At 49.5% G+C, this 16,387-nt stretch overlaps 1 protein-coding gene across 1 annotated transcript in view; it reads left to right on the plus strand.

The window, feature by feature from the left end:
• The window catches only part of LOC146809588 (uncharacterized), a 197,918-nt gene that overhangs the window by 129,289 nt on the left and 52,242 nt on the right, over positions 1-16,387 (plus strand). The window contains exons 2-3 of the mRNA XM_085614358.1: positions 2,396-2,512; positions 3,735-3,890. Coding sequence (XP_085470484.1) covers positions 2,509-2,512; positions 3,735-3,890 — 160 coding nt within the window. The 5' untranslated portion in view covers positions 2,396-2,508. The remainder of the gene's footprint in view (positions 1-2,395; positions 2,513-3,734; positions 3,891-16,387) is intronic.

The following is a 16,387-nucleotide window of genomic DNA, read 5'->3' on the forward strand; positions in this document are numbered from 1 at the left end:
ATTCGCTATTAAAGAATCGCAAATAGAGGGCGCTATTTCAAGGGTGCCATGGTGTCAAAAGGACACCCTGTTGCACCCCTAAAATGTGCATGTGTGCACATGTGGCGCACATACATGCCCTAAGTGCATGAATGTGTGCCACATGGCACTTTAAAAAAGCAAAAAAGTGCTTTTTTAAAGGAAATCGATAATTACCACCGACTTGAAGTTGGTGGTAATTAGCGATTCCTTAAGGCTAAAGTGCACTTTCTTTTGTGCTACTTAAATTGCATTTAAGGAATCGTAATTTGCGATTCCTTAAATGCAAGAGCAAAATAAGGAATCGCAATTTTGCGATTCCTTATTTTGCTAGTAGGTTTAAAATAACCTACATTGCTCGCAACCAAATAGCGATCGCAAACGCTGAAATTCTGTGAATTTCAGCGTTAGCGCGCGCTATTTGGCCACCTACATTTGGCCCTATATCAGCAGTCTGGAAAGGGGAAAAGAAGCACAGTTCTTTGTAGCTCTGAAGTGCGATCGAAATAAGATTTTACCAGGATCATTTGTGTGGAAAATGCGCACCACCAGACACATACTACACCCTTATTTTTGTCCTCGTTTGCTGTGGGTGACGCTTGGAGTTTTCACAATCCCTAAGGCTTCAGTGATGTGACATTGGTGGCAGCAGCTCCACTCCGAAAACATTTCTTGCTCTACTGCACTCAGTGTGTCCTACACTTGTGCTTCACACACTCAAGGTCATGCAGAATGACCTTGGAATACAGAAAGAAGAAAAGACTAGTGACAACTAAGAACTGACTTCTTTCTGCGCATATTGTTTTAACTAAGAGACAAATGCACTCTCTACTATATTAAGAAGAACTGAAAGAATATGCTTTCTCATAACTGAGTCAGAGTCCAAATAAGGGAACATCCATAGTGAGGTAATACCTGCATCATTACATATAGTCCTTTTTTTATTCTGAAATGCTATTTATATTAAAAGAAGATTTAGAGACATATTGACTAAGCTTTCATGCAACGCAAGGCAGTAAGCAAAGCTGCATTGAGTAATAGAGCTGAAAAGCTCCATATTTACAAATAAATTGCACATTTCTGCTCCTTCATCTGGCATTGTGTGCATCCTAGATCTATGCAAGCTATGTAGGCACCCTTGCACAGATTGCAAGGATGCCTGCGCTACAGGCAGGATTGTTTTGGTGCAGGAAAGATCACCTTCCTGCCAAAAAAGAATCTTTAGAGGCGTTTTCCTCTTTCTGTGCGTGCTGCAGAATGCAGCACATATGAAAAGAGGAAATAACAAAGAAAAATAAAGATATTTATTCTCAATCAGCCTTGCTTGGCAAGGTGTAGCATTTCGGCACATTCCCATGTTCAAAATGGCAGAACGCATGGGAACACCCACGCTCCAATCATGTAACGACTCCCAAGTTGAAATGTAACATAATGCAGCGCAAGCACATGCCTTGCTTTATATTTCTATAAAAAATCCATGCAATGCCATGGAAATCAGGCTGTGTGTGGCTTTCTAAATATTACTGAAGCCTTTGAATTATACTTGCATCACTCGAAATATTTTGGGGCTTATTTACAAGCTCAATGCGCCACCCGTACGTCACCTTTACCACGTTAAAAATTACGCAAAAGTGGCGTAAGGCACTTGTAAATAAGCCCCTTTCTTTTCTCCAAGCATTTGCAACTTTCCATGTGTGCTCTAATGAACAACATTTTTAAATGATGTGTAAGCACAGAATTTTATAGTGGCAGGGTACACTTCCAGTCCAAAACCCAGGCGGTACATTACAGAGATGGCTTTGCACAATAGTGCGTAGCACAAGGCAGACACAAGTGCTCCAGCACAGACAGGGAGAAACACACAATATCTTAGTCAAAATGGTGCTGTGCTGCTCTCTCTCTCTTTGACACAACACAGCTCATCAAATGTGGTTGTGCCCATTCTTTAGTTGTCTCTAGATCTTTTTATTTGTTCTTATCTATTTCCATTAGTCTCCGTCTTTCTCTATGTGCCTGGGTCTAGCCATTTTTGTGGTTGTATCGGTCTCTTTCTGTCTCAGTCTGTCACAATCTTAATTCTGGCTCAGTTTTTTCTCGCCTCTCCCTAAGCACCCTTGTGTTTATATCACTTCATTTTTCTACTCTCCAAACAACTGGAATTCTCTGATGCGTTACATATTTTCTGTTATATTTTGTACCACTGAGTACCAGAACTTTCTTCTCTTCTCCTTATTCCTAAACAAATTCCACGTGAAGTATAAATGTGCCCCGCTCTAAGACTAATCCACCTTACTTGTTTTTTACATGTATTTCTCTATGTTTGAATGAAAAGCACAATTTTGCTCAGATCTCTAGATTGCATTTCTTTTTCAAGCAGATTGCCTACTTTGCGAGAAGTGTCTTGCTACCGGCACCACCGAATGCTCAGGTATCTTCAAGCAATGCGGTCCTGATGTCACTCACTGCGTCAAAGGGCTGGAGAACAACACAATGGGTGAGTGCCACATGCCACATATCCGTAACTCTGTCCGTAACATTCTGGCTAGTGCCTAATTTGTAAAATAATAAGTATCAGGGCCCAAGATATTTCTTAGGAGGCCACTGCAGCTTGCACCACCTGTGGTCCTTGTCAGAGCTGCCAGATACCTGTACCAATGGCACACCTACATGAATGAATGAATGAATGGTGAGATTTCTTGAGATCACGGCTACTCCGAGGAGTGTTCAGGCACTGAGTGGAATGTAAGAGGGCAAAGGAAGAGGGGATTATGGAGTGAAGAGCCTACATACCATCACAGTCCTGAAAGTATGACAGTTGGGACTATACTAGGTGAACCAAAGCTGTAAGAAGGACCTGAGCAAGCACTTTGATATTATTATTTTATGCATCCTATATTAAACACTTTTCTCATATGTATTTTCAAAAATAGACTAACAAAGCCACCTTGTGGTGAGTTCTCAGAAATATGTGCCGCTGTTAGGAAATAAGTCCGGGATTCAACACCAGAAAACACCAGCACAAATTAAGAACTGATTCTGGCCATTTACAGGTTGGTTGTAAGGGGCCTCTGTGACCTTCAGAATGCTCTTCCGTTGTATCTACATGGCAGCAACTGATTGGGTAAAATGTGTAGGATGGCATACATTCCTACCTGGGTCCCTTGCTCGCCTTGCCACAGGCCCCTAAGCTAAGCTACAACTCACTAAAGAGGCCTTATAGTGGTGTAACAGGGTCGTGGTGCTTGTGTTCCCTTCTGGAGAGTGCCTTGCCTTGTAGTTCAAGATGGATTGTTCTCATGGTTATCAGGTCAGTACTGAGTTGCATAAGACAGGCTTCTTTTGTCTGGAGTGGCACAGTTGGCATAAAATGATGGGTTGGAAATCTACTGGGAGCTTTTGAAAGTGGTTTAGAAGTGTGGAAAAAGTTATAAAAGAATTTGAGGTAAAAATTAGTGAACGAATTGAGTAATGATCACAGTAGTAGGGGCAAAGTGTGACACCCCATTTTAAAAAATAAATCAGGAGGGATATTTCTCTGTACTTAAAAATGACATTTGGTGCATTGACACTGAAATAAAGCTATTTTAACACATTAAAACCTTACTTTTTCTTGGTTTGGCTGTTTCACGCAGACTCCTGCAAGGTAACCATGTCTGTTCAGGAACTCGTACTGAGATTTTTTTTTGTTGAATCAAAACTTGTATTTGTGCCAACAGGGGGTAATGTTGTTGTAACTGCGTTCAAGGACTGTCTGATTCCCTCCAAACAAGCAGCCTGTGAAAGAGAGTTATACCTACAAAACTCCTTGTTCTCTTTCCGGATAAGTAGAACATGCTGTGACTCTGACTTCTGCAACAAAGGTCATGTGGAAGGTATGTACGAGAGTGTGTATGGACTCTGACATCTGTTGCACAGATAATGTGCAGGGTAGATGCAGTCTGTGACTCTAACATCTGTAACACAGAGTCTGTGCAGTCTGTGATTCCTACATCTGTAACTCAGGGGGTGTGCAGGGTATGTTCCATAACCGAGGGGCGTGCAAGTCACGTACAGTCTGTAACTCAAACATCTCTAGCATAGGCGATGCACAGGGTATGCACAGTCTGAGACTCTAACATTTATAACATTGGGGATGTGCAAGGGAGTTAGACTCCAACACCTTTAAACGAGGGGATGCTTAGAATATGTACAGTCCATGACACTGACATCTGTAAAGAAGGGGTTTTGCAGGGACATGCAGTCTATGACACTGACATTTGTAAAGGAGTGGTTGTGCAGGGACATGCAGTCTGTGATTCTGTCTTTTGTAAAGGAGTGTTTGTGCAGGGACATGCAGTCTGTGATTCTGATATATGTAAAGGAGTCGTTGTGCAGGGACATGCAGTCTATGACACTGACATCTGTAAAGGAGGGGTTGTGCAGGGACATGTAGTCTATGACACTGATATTTGTAAAGGAGGGGTTGTGCAGGGACATGCAGTCTGTGATTCTGTCATCTGTAAAGGAGGGGCTGTGCAGGGACATGCAGTCTGTGATTCTGATATCTGTAAAGGAGTGGCTCTGCAGGGACATGCAGTCTGCGATTCTGTCATCTGTAAAGGAGGGGCTGTGCAGGGACATGCAGTCTGTGATTCTGATATCTGTAAAGGAGTGGCTCTGCAGGGACATGCAGTCTGCGATTCTGTCATCTGTAAAGGAGGGGCTGTGCAGGGACATGCAGTCTGTGATTCTGATATCTGTAAAGGAGTGGCTCTGCAGGGACATGCAGTCTGCGATTCTGTCATCTGTAAAGGAGTGGATGTGCAGGGACATGGAGTCTCTGATTTTGTCATGTGTAACTGATGGGATGGGCAGGGAACATGCGGATTTTCACCGACAGTTGTGACAGAAAGGATTTGCAAGTTTTATACAGTGTGACACTTCTGTGACATAGTGTGTAAGAGGTTGGCCTGGTATATGATGCACACAAATGTAAGTGGGCACCCAGCACCAGTCCAGACAACCCTTATGGTGATTTTAGTGGTCTTAGATAGCCTTAAAAATCTCTCTAAGTAGTAGTTGTGGAGAGCAGCCTTCAGTGCAGAAGGAGTGTAAAGCAGCCTGTTTTACTTGAACATGATTGTATAGGTAGAGCTTAAATGAAAAAGAACCACACAGTGTAGAGGGGATCTCTGTGTTACCTCTTGGTGGTCACCTTGCCTAATCGCTGCCGAGAGAATAACGTTCATTACTTTTAATATGTGATAATGTTTTTAATGTAATTGTAAAGCTTTTTAGCGTAGACATACAATTGCTGCCTGCATTTGCTGGAATTAACATTGCCGATCTTTAATATTGAGGGCATTATCTGTTTTGCACATTGCTTATTTGCACGCACTGGGCTTACCGGGAAAGTTCCTTCGCCCATTTCTCACCGCTAAGCTTTCTGACGGTCAACCCAAGCGGACCCGGCTGTAGGCGGGCCCGCATTGCACCTGGGTTCGACGCGTCAGCTGGGGGCGTGACGATCCTTACACTTAAAAATGGCGATGGGACGGCCGCGCAGCGGTCTGTAGAGGGGATCTGTGAGTTACCTCTTGGGGGTCACCTTGCCTAATCGCTGCCGAGAGAATAATGTTCATTACTTTTAATATGTGCTAATGTTTTTAATGTAATTGTAAAGCTTTTTTAGCATAGACATACAATTGCTGCCTGCATTTGCTGGAATTAACATTGCCGATCTTTAATATTGCGGGCATTATCTGTTTTGCACATTGCTTATTTGCACGCACTGGGCTTACCGGGAAAGTTCCTTCGCCCATTTCTCACCGCTAAGCTTTCTGACGGTCGACCCAAGTGGACCCGGCAGTAGGCGGGCCCGCATTGCACCTGGGTTTGACGCGTCAGCTGGGGGCGTGACGATCCTTACACTTAAAAATGGCGCAGGGACGGCCGCGCAGAGGGCGCACCAAAGGAAAGCCCGTCTGCGCCCGTCCGCGCCCGTCCGCGCCCGCTCCACACCCAGCGCCAGGACCCCTGCCCCTCTGTATCAATACTCATATAGTAGAGTGGAGTTATTAGCCTTGAACAGTTCCCTTTGCAGGCCCCATGTTTGGGACCTCTGTCAGAAGATTTCTGGGACAAGAGCCTGTAGGGATTGTGAGGCCCAGCTCCGGGAGTACCGTAAGGAGGATGGCGGGTGTTCCTTGTTTGACAGGAATCTTGGGGGAGAGGTAGCGAATGGAGCAATGTCCCCTCCTACGAGGAGGGCTTTGCCGCCCCAAACATTAAGATGTGTGTTGTTGAACATCCGGTCGCTTCGCAAACATAGTTATCAAGTTCATGATTTAATTGAGAATGGGGCGTATGATGTAATCTTTTTAACCGAAACCTGGACAGACCATACATCTGGCCCGGACTGGAACATTGCCCTTCCCAGTGGATATGTTGTCTCTCCACAGGATAGACTGGACAAGAGAGGGGGGGATAGCAGTTGTCCATTCAACATGGTTGAAAATACGTGTGGAGACACATCTGGACCTCCCCGCAGAAGCAATGTCCTTTACTATCTATGTAGGCAATACATATAAATTCCAAGGAATATTAGTCTATCGTCCACCTGGCCCGAAATCTACGTTTCCGGCAATGCTTATGCACTTTTTAGAATCACGGATGGATCACCATCCTTTTATGATCCTTGGTGATTTTAATTATCATTTAGAAAGCATGGAGCAGTCAGAGGTGGTGGGGCTAATTGAGAGCCTAGCTGCACTTGATTTTAATCAAGTAGTTCTGAGCCCCACTCATAGTGGTGGACACACCTTAGATGGCATTTTTATTAATAACATGGACCTGGAGGTGGCTACCATTATGCCATTTCCATGGTCAGATCACATGGCAGTGAATTTTACGGTCAAGACCGGTATATCGGTCATTCCCTTGGGTTATAGGGCAGAAAAACATATGATCAGACCATGGTCTCAGGTGACTGCTGACAAGCTCCTCCCTATCCTGAGAGGCTCACGCCCCTCCTACACTGAAGACATCACGGAGGCGGCAATACTCTTCAAGGACTGGTTAGCGTCCGCGATACAGATGGTAGCCCCTCAGAAGCCGCTAGTTTCTAGGAGAACTAAACTATCTGCGCCGTGGTACAGCAATGAACTCAAGATCCTGAAGGGTACATGTCGGAGAGCTGAGCGGCTGTGGAGAAGAGATTATACTGCTGAGGGTAAAGCCCATTATAATTGCACTCTCACAGCATACAGACAAGCAATAGTGGCAGCCATAAATGCCTATTTTGCTACCAAAATTTTGTGAGGCGGGCAACTCGGCCAAGGAGCTATTCAAGACCATTACAGCTCTGGCCAAAACTCCTCAGGATAATACCTATCGACCGGACCTGGAAACCTGCCAAAAGTTAGCGGTATATTTCCAGGAGAAGGTTCAAGATATTTACAATCAGTTCAGTAGCGTGTCTCCTAGTTTAGAGTCGAGCGGTCAGAGGCAAGAACTTGGCACTAGGGGCTTTATTGGTCTTAGTGAGTTTGCCCCTATCACGGTGGAGGAAACTCGTAGGTTGATCATCTCAGTCACCTCAGGATCACCCTTAGATCCGTGCCCACCATCAGTTTTTCATCTTGCTGCCGAGGTGATTGCGGAGGAGCTATCCCAGCTAATTAATACAGCTATTAAATCTGGTTGTTACCCATCAAGCTGGAAGAGAGCAATAATCAAGCCTCTACTAAAAAAGCCTACATTAGACCCTCTTGTTCGAAAAAATTATCGGCCAATTGCCGCTCTGCCCATGGCGGCCAAGATTCTGGAGAGGGAGCTAAATCGCTCCCTGACAGCATACCTGGGGGCCCACGAGCTGCTGGATGTGTCTCAGCATGGGTTTCGTGCCCAGCACTCCACAGAGTCAGCACTTTTATTGGCTGCAGAAAATGTTTGCACTATAGTAGATCAGGGTGGCCGGGTGGTCCTGGTGATGCTGGACCTCTCGGCCGCCTTCGGCACCGTGAATCATACTATATTGCTTCAGAGGCTCCAGGAGTTTGGTGTCCAAGGAACTGCATTGGCCCTAATAGCCTCTTTTTTGGAGGGTAGGGAGCAGAACCTGTCTTGGGGGGTCTACAGTCTGACCCCTTTAACCTACCATGTGGAGTGCCACAGGGTTCCGCCTTATCTTCCACGCTCTTTAACATCTATGTAGCCCCCTTGGCCAAGCTGGTTAGGGCGCACGGCTTCACGATCATCTCTTACGCCGATGATTCCCAGCTCATTGTGTCTACGAGTGAACAAACCAATGACACGGCTACTGAGTTCCATAGCTGCTTGTCAGAAATCATGAACTGGATGCGGGAGAATTATCTCAAAATTAACACGGAGAAAACTGAGATAATAGCGTTTGGCCAGGGAAATTCCATGTGGAGTGGTATTTGGTGGCCAGAAGAGGCCGGTGAATGCCCCTTTTCCGTGCGTAAGGTCAGAAACCTGGTAATGGTGTTTGGCAATCAGCTCAATTTTTCTGCACATATCAGTAATCTTGCCTCATCCTGCTCCTATCTAATAAGGACATTGCGGAAGATCTTCCCTTTTATTAAGTATGAGCTTCGCAGGAATGTAGTGGTGGCCTTAGAGATGTCCAGAATGGACTACTGTAATGCTCCATTATTAGGAATAAACAAGACTCTGATGAGGAGATTGCAGGTTCTGCAAAATGCTGCTGCCAGACTCTTGCTGGACGTTCCCAGAGACCAGTCGGTTGCGGAGGGAATCAGGGCACTTCACTGGCTTCCAGTCCAGCAGCGCATAGAGTTTAAGGCATTGTGCCTAGTACACAAGGCAGTGTTTGGTGAAGGAGCCAAGGGGGTCCAAAAGCTCTTTATTCCCTACTCCCCGGGTCGGGTACTTAGGTCTTCCTCTCAAGGCCTCCTTAAGTTACACCGTGTTAGGAAAGCTAGATGGGGCGGCAGATCCTTTTCTTTTCATGCTGTCACTCTCTGGAATAAGCTTCCTGGTCCTCTGAGACTTATACACAGTCATCAAGTTTTCAGAAAACTGTTAAAAACACGGCTGTTTGATGTGACCCGGTGGTAAGATGGGGTTGTTCCTCTCTACTTTCCAGCGCCAAGACGCTTCGGCATTCGTTTGCGCTTTACAAGTGGCTATCCTATCCTATCCTATCCTATAAAAATATGTAATTATCATAAGACACTCACTAACACTTTCGGATATCTCCTAGCCGGAGATATACACAATACTCACAATACTTTGTAATAGAAACAGGTAAGTAGCACAGAATACACCGTGATCAACGGAGGCCGTGTGCAGTGTGGTCACATTTTCCTTTGACAGGATGCCAATTGTTCTGCCTTCCCCTGCTCAAGCTCAGCTCAGCAGTAGGAGAGCAGAACTGTGTCTTTCCAGTGTGTTTGATACCAAACACAACAGGTTTCGTTACAGTCAGTTTTGAAATGGTCATCACATAATGACGTGGTGCCCCTCTATATGTTACATTGCTCTCTCACTTACAACCAATGAGAATGGACTCCGAAAGCTTTAGGGGTGTCCTGCTCATGCAGGGGTGCCCTCTCACTCAGGAACGAGCACCCTGCCTTCAGGATTGAAAAGGCCTGCTGTAGGGGTGACTTATAGTTTATAAGTGCAGTGACACTAAATATAGGAAAACCTATGCCTTTCGTACATGGAGCTAGCACCAGCTTACACAGGCTACAATGGTGGGATTTGTTGTGATAGTTTGAATTGTCTCGCATAGGTGGCATAATACATTCTTAAGCCCATGGGGGAACCCTGGGGTACCTATGACCTGGGTATCTTTGTACCATATACTAGGGACTGATAAGGGAGCCCCAGTATTCAATCTGGGGTGTACCTAAGTACTTACCATAACAATTTAGGGGAGAAAGCAAAGAGACTAGGGTCCTGTTTAGCAGGATCCGAGTCAGACTAGTCAGACACAGCATTACATCAAGCAAAAAGTGGGGTAACCATAAGAAGCAGATCTTACTTTCCTACATAGAGTATAATAAAGGAGTGTATATTTTGTGTCTCGGGCTCCAGAACATTGGAGATGTGCAACATATGTAAGTGCTGGAGCTTGAAAAATACCTACACTTCACTTAGCAAGTGCTATGACTTCTCACCGATAATGTTCATCACTCTAAATCACTCGTCCTTCCCCAACACCTAACATCAAAATCAAGAGCATTCACACCTCTGATGGATGTGAGTCAAAGTACAACACAGAGGCCAATAATATCAACTTTCACATAGATTAACTCCATAAAATGTCTTGTCAAGGTAATCATATATATGGGAGTAAAGATCGTAAGAAAGTACCCTTCCTAACAGAATCCTCATTGCCATCAAACATGTTCTCAAAGGTATGGGCCCTAGATAACGTTTTTTCAAATGTAGAGTTTTCTTCATTGTGAGTCAGAGGTTATCAGCCCTCCCCATCTAATTTTCTTCCCAAATAAAGTAAACATTTAGTGGTGAGTACTGGTCCCCACATTAAGTGTACATATGAAGGTCTCTCATTGAGAATCATGCACCTCAAAAAATGGAAATCTAGACAATCTTTTGGGAAAAGGGGAAAAGAGATACCAGCATCCCCAGTCATGATCATAGGACCAGTTGCTACAAGTCCCAAAAGCGCCCTTATAGGATGAGAACAGTGGCAGCTCATCAATGTGGGTCCAGAGTCCTAAATAGCCACTGATAGTGCCCCTCTCTTCTGACCGGACTCCTATTTAATGTTAGCAGTGCTCATGAGAACACAACTTTTATGAACACTGACAAAGCACAGGTCTGCCCCCTTGGCCTTTCCAGTTTCCTGATTACAGGAGGAGGAAGGAGCTGAGCCACAAGTCATCTATTGAAACAGACTTTGTAGAGAGAAGTCTGGAGTGAGTATGTGTGAGGGACGTAACCCAACTACAGTCCAATCACACAGGCAGAATCCATTTTATTTGGCAGACTTACTGTGCATAACTCAGGTAACCCAGAATATCTGCTGAAATGGGGCTTTCAGGCACTGAGCAGAGTATCCCTGAGACCAATGAAGAGAAACACAGGAAAGCAGGAGTGAGATCCAGCATTAATGAAACGTGAAGGTATGCTCACAGCAAGTCTTCTGCTTTGTCTGGCTCCTTGTTTGCAGTTTAGAAATCATTCATTGCTAGTTGAGTGTACTGTGGAGGATTCCTCTTCTGCTGCTACAATGAGTCACCAAGGGAGGAATCTAGATACGAAACAAAATAATTCCGAAGTTGTTTTTATTTTATTTAGTTATTTATTTATTTATTTAAAAGGCTTTATATAGCATTGGCTGGACCCAAGAGTATCAGAGCGCTTTACAAGGTTTAATAATACAGAATTTGTTGGAAAGGCGTTCGCCGGAGGGGGGTTCGATACACGTCTTGCCCACCCCTTTGACCCACCTCTCCCAAGTAAGCCGAACCAGGCGCGCACACCCTGAGATGCACTACGAACAGAGTGACACCACATGTATTCTTTGTAGGACGATAGGTTCTTTTATCGATGATTTCAAGGGATCTTTATGATCCAAAAGGCAAGTAGTACAGCAGTGGCACAACGTACCACAAATCAGTCGTGGGGAATGGGGGTAGCGGGACAGTCTTTTAAGATAGTGTCTCTGCGAAATACCCTGCGGAAGCTCACAATCCTCGAGCTGGAGGGTGTCGTATCTCTGGGCGATCTCTTACCAAGTCGTCCTCAAGGGGAGCGCCGCGAGTCTCTCAGCAGGCACAGGTGGTCGGAGTTCGGGCGCCGCGATTCCGTCAGCAGGGCTCAGATGGTTCAATAGCTGGGGGCCGCGAGTCACTCAGCAGGCCTGGGTGGTTCAGTGTTCGGGAGCCGCGACCTCGTCAGCGGGGCTCAGATGGTTCAATAGCTGGGGGCCGCGAGTCACTCAGCAGGCCTGGGTGGTTCAGTGTTCGGGAGCCGCGACCTCGTCAGCAGGGCTCAGATGGTTCAATAGCTGGGGGCCGCGAGTCACTCAGCAGGCCTAGGTGGTTCAGTGTTCGGGAGCCGCGACCTCGTCAGCAGGGCTCAGATGGTTCAATAGCAAGAGGCCGCGAGTCACTCAGCAGGCCCAGGTGACTTCAGCGTTCAGGAGCCGCGACAGCGTCAGCAGGCTCAGATGGTTCCAGGTCTTCTCTGTCCTTGTTTCTCCGGCACCCCTTGTTATACTCCGCTGGTTCTTTGAAGTCCGGAGTGCTCGCAGAGGGGGGACTGGGGTGACGGCGGGGGTTCGGCGGGATTTCCTGCCGCTCACTTCTTTGGTCTTTTCAGGTGGGTCTGGGAGGGACCCCAGACGCTCGGTAGGGGAGGCGCCTGCTCCCCAGGGGCCTGGTGGCCGATTGAGTCCTCCCGGGGAAGGCGACCCGAGGTGTGACTGGGCTGGCGCCTCTGGGTCTGGCTCGAGGGTTCCCGCTCCCTCGGTTGGGCATGCGTGGTAGGGTGTTGAGTCTGTCAGGCCTCTGGCCGGCCCGTGGATCGGGGGTGGCTGGGGCGGCCGGAGTCGGAGATGTCGTGTCTTGAGGGTGGTTGCAGGTTGGCTGGATGATGGAGAGGGCAACGCCGTGAGGCCTGTCTCACACGCATCCCCCCCAGCTGAAAGGCGTGGAGAACTACCCATCCACTGGGGGGTTCTCCTCGCCGAAGCGGAAGAACCGGGACAGGCCGTCGGCGTTGGCATGATCCGTCCCGGGGCGATGTTCGACAGTGAAATCCATCCCTTGGAGAGAGATGGACCATCGTAGTAGCTTGGGGTTCTCCCCCCTCATCCGCATTAGCCACTGCAAGGGCCGGTGGTCCGTCTGTACTCGAAAATGGGTTCCGAACAAATAGGGCCGCAGTTTCTTGAGGGCCCAGACTACGGCAAAGGTCTCTCGCTCTATAGTACTCCAACGCTGCTCTCTCGGCAGTAGCCTTCGGCTGATGAAGGCTATGGGCTGATCAATGCCCTTGTCGTCGAACTGCGAGAGCACGGCCCCGATGCCGTGTTCGGATGCGTCGGTCTGGACCACAAACTCTTGGGAGTAGTCGGGGGCCTTGAGTACGGGAGCGGTGCACATGGCGGTTTTCAAGGCGTCGGACGCCTGCTGGCACGGGGTGGTCCACTGCACCTTCTGCGGAAGCTTTTTGGAGGTCAACTCTGTGAGGGGCCCTGCGATACTACCATAATTTTTAATGAACCTCCGGTAATACCCCGTAAGGCCCAGGAAGGCCCGAACCTCTGTCTGCGTGGTGGGGGGCTCCCAGGACTTGATGGCGTCGATCTTCGGCTGGAGAGGGGCGACCTGGCCGCTGCCCACCTGATGCCCCAGGTAGACCACGGAGCCTTGCCCGAGCTGGCATTTGCTGGCCTTCACGGTTAGTCCGGCTTGGCGCAGGGCCATTAGTACTTGTCGGGGGTGCTGGAGATGCTCGGGCCATTGAGAGCTGAATACAGCGATGTCATCAAGGTACGCTGCGCTGAACTCCTCGAGTCCGGCCAGGACCTTGTTCACCAACCGCTGGAACGTGGCTGGGGCATTTCTCATCCCGAACGGCATGACCCTGAAGCGGTAGTGGCCATCTGGCGTAGAGAAGGCAGAGCGCTCTTTCGCTCCTTCCGTGAGAGCAATCTGCCAGTATCCGCAGGTCAGGTCGAAAGTGCTGAGGAACCGGGCGGCCCCCAGGCGGTCGATGAGCTCGTCGGCTCGGGGAATAGGGTGAGCGTCTGCGCGGGTGACCGCATTGAGCCCCCGATAGTCCACACAGAATCTTAGTTCGGGGGCGACCCCCGGGGAAGCCGCCTTCGGGACCAGAACCACCGGGCTGGCCCAGGGGCTGTCGGAGGGTTCGATTACTCCCAGGGTGAGCATCTTCTGTACCTCGTCTTGATGCAGGTGCGGACCCGGTCAGGCACCCGGTAGGCTCGGTGTCTCACAGGCGGGCTGTCGCCGGTGTCCACGTCGTGGACACACCAGTCGGTAACCCTTGGAATGAGAGAGAAGAGGTCTGCGAATTGTCTGAGCAGCTGGCGGCAGTCGTCGAGGATGAATCTGTGGCCCTGGGCGGTCTTCGGATCCAGGGGTCCCACGATGTCGATGCCGACCCGCCCGAATGGGGTACTCATAACGGGGAACGGTTGTAAGGGAGCTTTGCGTTTTCCGCCACTCTTCCCACTGCCCTGGCACGTGAGGCAGGACTTGCAGTGTGCTTCTACATTCGCTCGCATCTTGGGCCAATAGAAGTGGGTCACCAATCGCTGGTATGTCTTGTCTTGGCCTAAGTGTCCTGCCAAGGGTACATCGTGGGCCAGGCCCAGGAGGAGGCTCCGGAACCGCAGGGGTACCACCAGTACTCGTGCTGCGCCTAGCTCGGCGGACTTTTGCTCGTCGTATAGGAGGCCATTGTCCCAATAGACCCAATGGGTTCCGGTTCGGTCACCGGCGGCCTGGGCTTCGGCTTGTTGTCTAAGTCCCTCGAGGGAGGGGCAGGTGGTCTGTTCCTGGCAGAACTCTTCGCGGGAGGGCCCCCCTTCGCAGCGCCACTGGGCCAACTCGGGCAGTTCTTCGAGTTCCGTCGGGGCCTCTGGGGCGGAAGGTTCCGATCCTTCCCCTGGGTTAGTGTCTCCTTCTCCCTCGGAAGGAGGGTTGTCTGCTTCTGGGAGGGGGTCCCGGCTCTCGGGGATAGTGTTCGGTAAGAGGGCTTCACCGCCCTTGGAGGGAGGCACTCGGGCGGTCATGGAGCGCGTGGTGGCGCAGACCCATTCTGGTAGGCCCATCATCTCCAGGTGGGCTCTTCGTTCTACTTGCCCCCACGGGGAACTCTCTAGGTCGTTGCCCAGGAGGCAGTCTACGGGTTGCGATGTCCGGACCGCTACCTTCAGTTCTCCGGAGACCCCTCCCCACTCGAAGGGCACCAGCGCCATCTGGCAGAGGCTCTCAGAATTGTCGGAGGATACGACCGGACAGAGGGCCCCGGTTAGGATCTGGTCTTCTGAAATTAGGCTGCGGTGGACCGCGGTGACACTCGCCCCGGTGTCGCGAAGGCCCTCGACTCGGTGGCCGTTGATGGTCACCCGCTGTCGGTATTTTTCTGTGTTGGCGGGCAAGGGTGTCCCGGGGACCATTTCTCGATCACCAAGGGAGACCAGGGCCATGGCCGCCGGTTCCCATTCCTCGGAGTCTTCCATCTCTTCCCCCAGAGCCACGGAGGCCATCTGCCGGGCCGTGGGGTTGGTCGTTGTGGTTCGCTGATACTGGGGACACTGTGGGTCTGTAACGCCCTGAACGTCTCAGGATCGTTTAACAGACTTGACAGGGTCATTGGCGTAGTGTCCGGGCTGCTGGCAGCGGAAGCAGGTGATCCTAGCTCGTGGTCCTGGTCGTCCTGGGGCTCCGGTGCTTGCTGGGGACTGTGCCGAACCCGCCGCTGGTGGGCTGCTGGGGGGGCTGGTTGAGGACCCCCCGGGGAAGTCTCTGGGTCGGCCGTGGTTCCCTCCACCCCTCTGGCGGGGGGGACCCTGACTGTGGCGGCCGTAGTCCCCCACGGGGCCCCGGGTGGCCCGGGTGTTCACCCAACGATCAGCCTCAGCGGCCAGCTTCCGAGGGTCGGTGAGTTTACTGTCCAGGAGATGCTGGCGCAGTTCTATAAAGCAATTGGCCGCTAAATGTTCCCAGGCAATCAGATCGAACAGTTCTTCGAAGGTGGAGACCTTGCTGCCCTTGATCCACCCGTCCAAGGCTCGGCTGTAAAAGTTCATGTATTCTACCCACGTGGTGCCCGGTATCTTCTTGCAATCTCGGAACCGTTGTCGGTACATTTCGGGGGTGAGTCCGTACCGGCCCACGAGGGCTTCCTTCATGTGGCTGTAGGAGTTCATGACCGTGGAGGGCAGATCTAGCAGAGTGTCTCTTCCTTCGCTTAAGAACCGGCCCCATAGGCCAGCCCCCCAATCCTTTTGCGGGACTCGTGAGAGGTCATGGCGACTTCGTAGGCCTTAAACCACTGCTGGATATCATCGTTCTTATAATACTCCTTTACCACATCCTTGGGGATGTGAACTTTGGTTTCCCCGGTGTGAGCGGACGGTGGATTCCCGGGTGGCTGTGACTTTTCGTTTCTAGCCCGCCACTCAATCTCCTTCAGGCCGCGTTCGTGTTCTAGCTGGAGTTTTTTTTCGTCGTGCTCCCTTTGGAGTCTCTTCTCTTCGAGTTCCCCTTGTAGCCGTAACTGCTCGACGGCTAACTTCTTCTCTGCCAGTTTTATCTCTCCCTCGATTTTTAGTTTTGCCAGTTCAAGTTCGTGGTTTCGGCTTCTCTCTCGGTCCGCTAGTTCCTCGGGGGAC

This window comes from Triturus cristatus, chromosome 7 (genome assembly GCF_964204655.1).
Source record: "Triturus cristatus chromosome 7, aTriCri1.1, whole genome shotgun sequence".
NCBI classification, from domain to species: domain Eukaryota; kingdom Metazoa; phylum Chordata; class Amphibia; order Caudata; family Salamandridae; genus Triturus; species Triturus cristatus.